At 40.1% G+C, this 12,017-nt stretch overlaps 1 protein-coding gene across 1 annotated transcript in view; it reads left to right on the forward strand.

Moving 5' to 3' along the window:
- Positions 1–2,983: 2,983 nt before the first annotated feature.
- The window catches only part of epsilonCOP (coatomer subunit epsilon), a 96,198-nt gene continuing 87,164 nt past the window's right edge, over positions 2,984–12,017 (forward strand). The window contains exons 1-2 of the mRNA XM_067137973.2: positions 2,984–3,139; positions 11,593–11,756. Coding sequence (XP_066994074.2) covers positions 3,038–3,139; positions 11,593–11,756 — 266 coding nt within the window. The 5' untranslated portion in view covers positions 2,984–3,037. The remainder of the gene's footprint in view (positions 3,140–11,592; positions 11,757–12,017) is intronic.

The raw sequence follows: 12,017 nt of genomic DNA on the forward strand, positions 1-12,017 counted from the left end.
CAAGTTCTGGCCGGAAAATGTAATCTGTCGTACTTTTCGTGCCCCTTCGAGATTTAGGGGAAGAGACGAACATAACCGTCAAATGTCTGTCGTGGAATATTGAGGGTCTAGTAAATGCCATGAATATGATGCCTAAAGACATACTCGTAGATTACGACATAGTTATTTTAGTGGAGACATTTTTGACAAAGGAGTGGTGTCCAAATAACGTGTATGCAGCGCATGTTCTTGCTATACAAGGAGAGAAAGGCAGACCGAAAGGCGGCATAACATGCTTGGTGAGTCCGAGACTAGCCCCGATCAGGACGATATATAATACTGACAATGTATTGGCAGTGAGAACAAACTCATGTGTAGTTATAGGAGCATACTTCCAACCAGAACGCAAAGAGGAAGAAATAGTAGACGACATAGGCACAACGCTAGCTAAAATTCACAGTAGTGAGACAGTTATACTAGCAGGAGACTTGAACTGTCGGGTGGACCGAGTTAACAAGAAAACAGACAGTATACTCAGTTTTATACAAGGGAAAGGGCTGTCCCTTGTAAATGATCCTCACCGCATGACGTATATGTACAGCAATGGGAGCAGTACAATAGACCTTGTTTTTTTACAAACATGGAAACGTGCACAATAACAGGCGGCAGAGTAAGGGATGATGTGGTCATCAGAAAACATTTACCAGTAGAAATCACACTCTGTGTAGAACGAATGTCACCGAAGAAGACCGAAGCCAGAAATCCATACTCCAGGAAACTAAATCAAGTGATTCTTAAAAAGGCACGCGAAGACATAAATTCCACAGATGGGCGAGATCTGAATCAGATACTGGATTATCTTGAGAGCATTATCAAAATAGCTGCCGAACGACCATTAGTTAACCCCAGACGTGCAAAGCCATGGTTTAATAAGCTATGCTACAGAGCCCGTAAGGAAGCGCTCCAAGCGCTGCACATATTCAGAAAATCCCAGTCTCAGTCTGATCTACAGGAATATACAAAGAAAAATAGAGAATACAAAACCATATTGAGAGCTACAAGGAAAGATTTTCTGCTGGATGAAGAAAAGAAGTTAATAGAAGAAGCCAAGGCACATCCATATAAAGCCCTGAAAGCAAAACAACCTCAATTCCCCAGGGCTATACCCATGGAGATCTGGGAAGCGCATTTCAAAGATGTGCTACAGAAGGAAGAAACACGACCGGCACCAGTTGAAGATCACAAGAGCAGCGTAAACGTAGAACTGTTTACTGCAAAGGAAGTCGAAACAGCATTAAAAAAGCTGAAGAAGAAAAAAGCATGCGGCCCTGACCAGATTTTCAACGAACACATAACAGAGAGCACAAATGTACTGACAGAAGACTGGACACACTTGCTTAATAACTGCCTACTAGAGTGCAACGTGCCAGACAAGTGGAGAAGCTCATTACTAAAGGTGTTATACAAGGGAAAAGGAGACATAGGTGACCCCAACTCATATAGGGGCATTGCTTTAGAATGTGCAGGCTTTAAAATACTGACAAGATTATTGACGGAAAGACTATCAGACTTAGTGGACAGAAGATTACCTGAGGAACAACTTGGTTTCCGGAAGGGTCGTTCAACAATCGACGGCATAAAATGCCTACAAAATGATATCGAGAGTTCATTGAGACTGAAAGGTGGCAAATTACATGCCATATTTATTGACTATTGCAAGGCCTTCGACCTGGTGAGCAGAAAGCTTATAATAGAGAAGCTAGAATCCCTAATTGGACCTCAAAACTACATATCAATGCTTATAAGGAGTATTCTTGCGAACAACGTGGTCCAGATCGACGACAACAGATCCGTATCCAGCGTGTTAGAACAAACGAACGGTATATTGCAGGGCGACCCACTAAGCCCCCTACTGTTCAACATAGCTGTCTTGGATGTAGTACAAGTAGTTAGCATGAACAACGTCGCGATCTATATGTATGCGGACGACATGGTTCTAACTTCGTAATCGATTGAGCAGTTACAAGTAGCCTTCGACAAATTACTGAAATGGTCTAAAGAGAATGGGCTAAGGATGAATAAAGCGAAAACGGTCATGATGACCTTTAGAAAGGGAGAAAGACTAGCTGCAAACCAAGTTATTACATTAGAAGGGTCAAACCTGCAAATAGTGAACAATTTCAAGTATCTGGGTCTGACATTCCAAACCCATGGCGATGTCTTCTCCATACATATAAAGGAGAAGGTAGCGTCTGCAGTGGCTGCAATGAGCGAAGTGAAGAATATCAGTAACCTTTCGCTCAAAACGGCTATGGACCTATTTAAGCTGAAAGTGACACCCGTCTTGACGTATGCTCTGGAATGTATATGGGACCACCTGAAGAAGAAAGACCTGAAACTATTAGAAAGTGTCAAAGCAAGGTATCTGAAAAAGGCTATGAATCTTTCAAAATTCACCCCTTCCCGCCTGGTGTATGTTCTGGCTCGGCAGGAATACTACATGGAAGAACTTCGCATGCAGTTGCATCTGCCATCTACTGTGGCCTATCAACAATTATTACACGAGCTGCAAGAGAAACGGAAGGAAATATGGGGCAATTTCTATGCGACCGAAGCAATGATGTCAACTGACTGGATGGACTCGAACTACGAGCTTCGACATATAGTTACCCGTCTTGCAGTACATGGGTTTCACCATAGAGTGTGCAGCATGAAGAAGTTCCACGTTCCGGATATACAGTGTCTGTGTGAACTATGCGGTCGGCCATGTGACAGATATCACGTACTGTGGTGAAATCAACGCGGCTCCTCTCTAAGAAAGTTATGTGAAAATTAACTACTCCATGCACATTGTGCGAAATTCTATACTACTAAAATCAAAGTGTTTATTAGTCACTATAAATAAGTGGTTCTGAGTGTTCGGAAGTGTTTCATTCATACAGTATTGAAACTGGGTGTTAGTTAAATACCGAGCCCAAGCTACTTGATGGAGTAGAAGAAGAAGAAAAAACAAAACACGTACACTTGTTCCTGTCGAGTTTCAGACATAACCAACGAAATGGCACGTCAGCAAGGGGAGGTTGATGAATTGTTTGATGTTAAAAATTCTTTCTATATAGGAAACTATCAACATTGCATTAATGAGGCGCAGAAAGTCAAGGTAAGATATATGTATTTGTAATTTGAGAGGTTTGGTTGATTTATAGTACGTAATTCAGATGTGGGAGCAAGGTTATGTCAACAGTCTTTTTTTGTTGTTATTATTCCTGAACGTTTGACTGTCGAGCCTAACACGATCACTCTAGCAGTTTAGTTTTAAGTTATGCATGTAGAAGATTTTTACTATGGTATTTGTACAGTGCAATCGCCACCTCTTATTCAGTTGGTAAATCCCATAAGCCTATCTGATATTGTTACGAATAAAATACCGAATGTTTCATTGAATTCATTAATCGAGAATGGACAAAGAATGACGACTCTTCACTGCCTACTGGCTATTTACAAAAGTCTCCTGTCCTCACTGTGTGTCTCTGCCTGGCTGTCTTTACCTTCGCTGCACACAGCAGTTTCATGTAGTCAAGTTGGTTATCACACCACAAAACTGTTCAACACTTTGCTTGACCCCAGTCAAGACCAATAACTCACACAGTCAGCTCAGACGACTGCACCGTGCACTGAACTCTCCACTCACGACTTGTTACTAACTACTGGACACGCAACATTCAGCAACACAGCTCTATTTGTGGTGAGCATGGTTTTATATAGCTGCTGATGTAGTTGTAGTATCTTTGGGTTGTGGCCTAGAAATGAGTGTTATAGTGGGGACAACAAAAGCAGAGGTTGAGAAGTACCCGTAGACTGGCCGGTGGCTCCCTAGTTCGACTTGCTGATCCCTTCTAGGAATTACTGATGGGAGCTGATAGTCACATTACCTCATAACAATATAAGTTACAGGGTGAGCAACATAAAGTGGAACCAGTCCCGCAGCCCGGCAGTGCAGCCTGCATATGGGAGGTGGATGTGATAGGAAGTCCGCAGTAAAGACATTCTTGCGTAAGCTATTTCTAACAAACAAACACAAAAAATAAAAGTAATCACATATGTCAAGGTAGGAGATGTTGAAACTGCCTTCCTTCTTTGTTCAAGCATTTCTGGCACTTGCTTAGGAAATTGTTCATTACCCTCTGCAGTTCCCTCTTAGAAATGGCAGCAATTTCTTGATGAATGTTATTTGGAAGTTCATCTAAAGTGTGTGGATTTGTTTTGTACACTTTCTCTTTAAATTTCCCCCAGAGATAAAAATCGTAGGGGGTTAAATCAGGGAACTGAGGAGGCCATATGTTGTTAGTTATAACTCTGTCTTCAAACACTGCATGGATTCCCTGTAAGGAGAGGTGGGCTCTATGTGCCATCACAGATTCTTGCTTGAATGATGTGACACTTCTTTCCCTCTCAGTTAATTCTCCAAGAAACTGCCGCAAAATTGTTTGCATGTACGCATCACTATTGATAGTTTCCGAAATATATTGGGCCTATTATTATTTTCTCGCTGCTAATAGTGTACTACACTCCTATTATTGCATCATGCAGGGGTACTTTCTGTGAATCTGATTAGGGTTTTCAGTACTCCAATCATGATTATTTTGTGTATTAATATATCCACTTAGGTGAAACCACGATTCGTCCAAGAATATTAGATTAGGGTCAATTTCTCCTTCATATATCACATTCAAAACCCATTCACAAAATCTGATTCGTAATGCAGGGCCACCCAGTTTAGGTTCTTGCACTGCAGTAATTTTATACGGCTTTAACTTGTGTAACATTACACCCGTTCAAACAGAACCATAGGAAATTTCCATTTCCTGAGCAAGTTGTTGAAGTAATTCTGTACGAGACCTTTTCAGAGTGTTACCAATGTTATCTACAGTTCCTTGTGTGAGTACTGTGCATGGTTTATTACATTTCTTATCATGAAGACATAATTTAAACTTATTTACTAATCTATGAATTGAAGTCCGATCTGGAACTTGAACATCAGGAAACTTCTCTTGAAATAATCTTCTTACGGCCCTCGCACTTTCTGTACGGATGCATGGATTGTAAATGAATACTCTTTGGGGAAGAGAATACCGATACCCAACTTGAGCCACCTGAGCTATTTCACTGAATTTACACACTGTACTAATGTCACCAACGAAACACGTGCCACGTTTGCAAACGTTAAACCAAGACTGAAATGTGGTGCGTAGCGCGGTCTTGAATACATCCGGCACTGTATTTCGTTACCGGCCCACTCACTCAGGAATTCCCATGCGCTGGATGGAGTGGTTCCGCTTTATTCTGCTCGCCCTGTACCGTACACACACCTTTTAGCGATACATGGACACCCTAGAGTTGAATAGGTCTACCTCTGGTATCTTCGAGATTCGTATTGGTAACCTTTGAAACACAAATTATGAATCGCTTGTGCATCGCTGTGCGACATCTGGCATACACTTTACGTGCTAGTACTGTTGTTTACACAGCAAAGTCATAGTATAGAATTCATACTGGGAACAAGATTCGCATCGAAAAATGTTATATAATGTGTGTATGACTCAGTTGTTGGCGTAAGATAATAAAAGTTTGGAAAATTCATATCGATCGATCATATTATCGATTCAATTCAGATTTCATTTCCATTCAATTGGCAGTATTACCGGAACCGGGAGTGCTCCCTCCTTACTCCTCACCCCGTACAAACAAATATCGCTAAAAGGTGCGCGGACTATACTTCATACTGAGGAGCTGTTTTGTACCTCTAGTAATGTTTCGGACATTACTTACAAAAATCTAATCATACAAGCCCAGTGGTGTTGAATTAGTATATACATACCTCTGAACGAAGTCCAACCCTTGCCACGCCGAGTAGCTCAGACAGTAGAGTGGTGGCCTTCTGAGTTCAAGTTGGTAGGTTTGATTCTGGATCAGTATGGTAGTATTTTGAAGGTGCTCAAATATGCCAGCCTCTTGTCTGTAGAATTACTGGCATGTGAAAGAACTGTGCGAAATAATTCTGGCACCTTGGCTTCTCCGAAAACCACAAGAAAAGTAATTAGTGGGACATAAAAACACTAACATTATTAATTATTAGTCTAACCTTTTATGTCTGACTTTGCTTATATTCTTAAAAGAGGCCATATAATCGGACAGCTGGGCTGATTGGCTCAGACGGCTGAGGCGCTGGCCTTCTGACCTCAGCTTGGCAGGTTCGATCCTGGCTCAGTCCGGTGGTATTTGAAGGTGCTCAAATACGTCAGCTCATGTCGGTAAATTTACTGGCACGTATAAGAACTCCTGTGGGACTAAATTCCGGCACCTCGGCGTCTCCGAAAAGCAAAAAAGTAGTTAGTGGGACGTAAAGCCAACATTATTATTATTATTATTATTATTATTATTATTATTATTATTATTATTATTATTATTATTTTTGTTATTATAATCGGACATCCCCATAATTTTATCTCACTGAGCGAGCGGGCCATGCGGTTAGGGGTTTGGAGCTGTGAGTTTGCATTCGGGAGATAGTGGGTTCAAACCGCATTGTCGGCAGCCCTGAATATGATATTCCATCGTTTTGCAGTTTCACATCAGGCAGATGCTGGGGCTGTACCTTAATTAAGTCCACAGCCACTTTCTTCCTACTCCTAGCCATTTTCTATCCCATTGTCGTCATAAGACCTATCTATGTCAGTGTGACATCAAGAAAATAGTTTTAAAAAACCCTCAACAAATTTATCTCCGTAGTTTCAACGACATGCAGTACTTTCTGTTCGAAGTGGCATCCCTTGGCGACTGTCTTGAGAGTTTTACAGGTACAGGTAAGGCTAAAAAATGCAATTCTGGATTTGAGTCTCAGCCAACTGGAATTTTATTTTATTTATTTAGCATATGGCTTTTTGGATACATTCTGTGAAACATAATTACATTCATCAATATCTGTATTCATTACTATGTATCTCATGGAATTCGGGGTTGCCTTTAGGAATTCCTAATACTCTCCTCCGTAAGTTCTATTTCTGCAGTCTTCCCTAATATGTTGACTGGCCTTCCGTGGTGTGCCACAGTCACATACGGGTGAGGCTTGCACTCCCACTTGAAGAGTGAGTCTCCAAATCTTCCATGCCCTGTTCTCAATCGATTGAGTGTTGTTCATACCTTGCAAGGTAGATCAAACCCAGGGGCCGTCTCAGAGATGCAAGGTAACAGCTGACACTTTTCTGGAGTATTTTGAAGCCATTCTCTTGTCCAGGAACCAATAATGTTAAATCTAGTGGGATTATTTCCTAGTGTAAGAGGAGGAGTCTTGAATGAAGTCTGTTGATTCTGAGGTCAGGAATATCAGAATGCAGTGGTAGTCCAGGGTTTGCTAAGATCTTATTGTATTCCCTACTCAATGCTTTTTTTCTTGGAAGATTTGGAAGATAGTTCTCAATCACAAAAAAGTTAAAAGGAACAAACGAACTTACCTTCTTACAGCAAGCTTGACAGACTGCCCTTCCAACCGTAGTGAAATTAGGATTCCCTGGGATCCACTGCTTCAGCCAGTAGGACTTCAGCGGTTTTTCTTTGGGCATTGCCGCAAACACACTTCTTCTGCTTCTTCTTCCGCTTCACAATAAATCACAACATGTTCTGAACATTAAGCGCACGCATACAACAGTTCGCATCGAAAGGGAGGTACAAGGCATATGGGTTGTGCAACATAGTTCGACGTGACTGGTTCTCGCATAAGTCTTAGGAGGTTGGAGGCGTTGAAGGCTTCCAGGTCAAATTGTTCCTTATTTCTGCTGATGCAAATTTACCTAGAACTGTTTCTGGTGACTTCTGAGAATTCCCATTTGTGTTCGGGGGGTAAACAGATATTGAAAAAAGAGAAGATAATTCTGTTGAGCACACTAGCTACAATATAATGCACTGGAAGAAAATCTGCTTTTTTAGATTACAGTCAAAAGGCATCAAATAGGCAATTATACTCCAAATAGGCACAAACCCCTGTAATAGGCATTTATAGGCATAATAAAACCAACAAAATATAGCTACAAAGACCCTAAAACGGATTTATATCTCAAAAGCTTACGTTTCTGAACACAGGAATAAAATAGGCAAGTAGGCAAATTCCCGTCTCTAGTCATGAGCATGACCCATAGTCATAGGGCAGGATAGAGTCAAGTTTAATTAATTATCAAATGTCAACTAAGTTATAATACTAAGATTCATTAAACTAATAAATAGTATAACCTAATAACCTAGCTACTTACTAGCTACTTTAGAATTATGTTTTGACTACCTTTTTAACACTGCAAATAAATCCATCTATTATTTAAACCTCCCTGTAAGAAGAGGACAGTGAATGAAAGTGGGTATTATTTTCAAATGAGCTGAGCTCGAGAGTCCATTATAGTATACGATTCTTTCAGTGTACGATGGCTCTGTATGTATTGCTTCAGAGGAAGTTCGGCTCCCTGGCAATGTCCAGTGTACCGATAATGAACCGTGTGTTTGTTGTGTCTCACTGGTCTGTGACTGCGTACGATTCTTTCGGTGTGCCATGGCTCACTGTATGTCTCGCTGCAGCGGAAGCTCGGCTTTCCTCCAGTGTCCAGTGTGCCAATAAGGAGTTCGTGTGTATCTTATGTCTCACTGAGTTGTGCTTGCGCACGATTCTTTCGGTGTGCCATGATTCACTGTCTCGCTGTAGCAGAAGCTCGGCTCCCCTCCAATGTCCAGTGTCCCGCTAGTGAGCCGTGAGTGCGCCACTCAGCACTGTCCTCTGGGAGTAAGCTGAATTGTCTACCGTGAGCTCGCCATTCCTGTGAATCGATTCACTCGGACACTTGAATGAATCAATACACTGCTTCGAATCATGCATTCAGTAGCAAACACTACACCATAAAGCAACATTCAGACAATGGATCACACAATATCTTACGGAAACGTTACCAAAATTTATTCCCAAGGTGACACTCGGGTCCATGAAGATTCCAGTGAGAGCACGCACATTGGATATTACGGACTAAATAACCTAAACCAACCAATGTCATTACAAGTTTTTAAAGCACAACATTATGTTCTTATCAAATGTATGATAATTGTAAACTCACCCTTTTTAGACAGACCAATTGTGTACAAGCTAAATGTTTTTATTGAGCTTGCATCTGGGAAATAGTAGGTTTGAATCCCACTGTCGGTAGCCCTGAAGATGTTCCCATTTTCACCTCAGGCAGATGCCACGGCCGCTTCCTTTCAACTCCTAGGACTTTCCTATCCCATCATCGTTATAAGACCTATCTGTGTCGGTGCGACGTAAAGCCACTAGCAGAAAAAATGTTTTTGATATATGTTAACACAGTTCACTAGTCATAACTATCCACATCAGCCGGATGTTTCTGCAGAACACATAATACACACAAAAACATTTTTTTAAACAATTCATGTCAGTTTAACAATTTTAAGTATTTCATTATTAAGCAAAATCCAGCATCCTTGCTATTTTGATCTTACGTAGGAGGAACAGCAGCTGAAGATACCTAAAAAATAGGCGAAACATGTCCCGCCTATGACATAACAATAATTTGAAAATATTTATGTAAATCAATAAAAAACACAATGTATTGAAAAGGTGGACTCAAGAAATAAAAATTCATAAGTTTGAGTGGTGTCTTTAAAAGTAGGAAAGATCTTAGTGTGAAGATAAAGGTGTAATTCAAGAGGACACATTGGGGCAGATATTTGTTTTTAGGAAGGGGAGTTAGGGATTGGAATAATTTTCCAAGGGAGATGTTTCAATAAATTTCCAAATTCTTTGCAATTATTTCAGAGAAGACTAGGTAAACAACAGATATGGAATCTGTCACCTGGGCGACTGCGCAAAATGAAGATTAGTGGTCATTGATGACCCAAATATCACTACCACCACTACTGTAGTTGGGGAAGAACATTGGTACACCCAACTGTGTATGACTAGAAGGATCCTGAATTCTGAATAATGTGGTATGCAGTGTTCTCCGTAGGACCTTTTTAATGGGCACACCGCCCTGCTGTTTTTACAGACCGCCCGGCTAACATAACCTACAGTGGATATGTTTTAGTTATGTAATATTAATACATATTTGAGTCAGTGGGTGCACCAAATGAAAATGTAAATACTGTAAAAGTGTTTATTTAAATGATAAATCATTATTATCAGCATAATTGCATCAGTTACATCTGAGTTTAAATGTTTAACTTGACTATCACATAGTGTCGTGCACGAGCCATGGATCATATAAGAGAATACTGTCTGAATTAGCGCGGACCAGGTGAGTTGGCCGTGGGTTAGGGGCGTGCAGCTGTGAGCTTGCATTCGGAAGATAGTGTGTTCGAGCCCCACTGTTGGCAGTTCTGAAGATGATTTTCCATTGTTTCCCATTTTTACACCATGCAAATGCTGGGGCTTCCTTCCTCCTCCTAGGCTTTTCCTATCCCATCATTGCCATAAGACCTATCTTTGTCTGTGCAGCGTAACACAAACTGTAAGTTAAAAAAAGAATTAGCGTGGAATCAAATGCGAGCACTTGCATTGCTCTCCACAGCAACTGAGTGGTAAGCCCTGGTGTTATATGATTGTGAATGAGCTGTAGAACACTAGAAGTTCAAAATACTCCATTATGTCTTGTTCGTGATATCACTAAAATAGTTCAATTTTCCAGTTCTTGTTTGCCTGTCTGATATTATTGTTAATGCCCTGAATCACAATAATACCTAAACTTATGTCATAATGGTCCACCTTTTCAGTATTATATTATGCAATGTTTATATTATATATCTAGGAACTAGTTTCAGCCTTGGTATGGACCATTACGACATAAGTTTAGTTATTATTGTGATCACAATTCAATACAGATAAAAACCATGAAGTTTTATCCTATGAATACCCTGAAGGGAATAAATTGAAATTTTATTATATTAATTTTTTACATAGTATTCCCTGCCCAGCTACTCATTTCTGGCACCCAGCTGACGAAAATATCTGGGGAGAACACTGGTATGACTACATGTCTTTACAGTATAGCAATTATAAAAAGAATGGAAGCAGCAATCAATCAACAACAAAAACCTTGGAAATGTTGGCAAATATACCATGTGCTGTTAGACATCTTCAGATAACTCTTTGTAGTATAAATTAAATATAGATCCTCATCTTTCTTGCTCATCTATTTTTTTGTTCGTTCCTTTTGAATTATATAGCTGATACTCTTTTGGTGGAGTATGTGGTACCTGTATGAATAAGCATGGCCAAATCTGTACTTGTTTTGTTTCAAGTTGCCTATTTTTTATGTGCTTTTTCATCATCTTTCACAAAATATTTTGCTTATGATGTTTATGGAGGTCTATTGTTACATTTGACTTTACTGCAAACTGATCAGGCTGATTTTTAACATATGTTGTAGGCTCTTTGTAACATAATTATGTGACAGGCATTTGCATTAAAAATTTTCACATTAGTTATAGGTCCGTTACCTCTGTTTTTGGTGGTTGATATTGTTATTCACACTCAACTTCTATGAGAATAACTCTGTTTGTTTTCAGCCCTCTAGTTTACCTGTCCAAATCGAAAGGGACTCTTTCCTCTATAGAGCATACATTGCTCAGAAGAAATATAGAGTTGTTCTGGATGAAATCCATGGAGCATCTCCATCAGAGTTGCAGCCATTGAAGATTTTGGCAGAGTATTTATCTACATCATCAAAAAGGTAATTGAAGAATTTTGAACATTTGATGAGTTAGTGAATAAACGTAAAATTTAATCTGTAACTGTTAGTACCTCATTCTGTTCAATTCAACTTATGATAAAATACATTTAGAAACTACCTGAATGTGGAGGGTCGCTGGCTGGATAGGGTGAGAGATGACCTGCGGCTCGCCAAACTCAGATGGTATAGATCAATTGAAGTGGAGGAAACATCGCAAGAAGGCCGATCCAACAGAAATGGGACAATGCAAAGATGATGATG

This window comes from Anabrus simplex, chromosome 1 (genome assembly GCF_040414725.1).
Source record: "Anabrus simplex isolate iqAnaSimp1 chromosome 1, ASM4041472v1, whole genome shotgun sequence".
NCBI classification, from domain to species: Eukaryota; Metazoa; Arthropoda; class Insecta; order Orthoptera; family Tettigoniidae; genus Anabrus; species Anabrus simplex.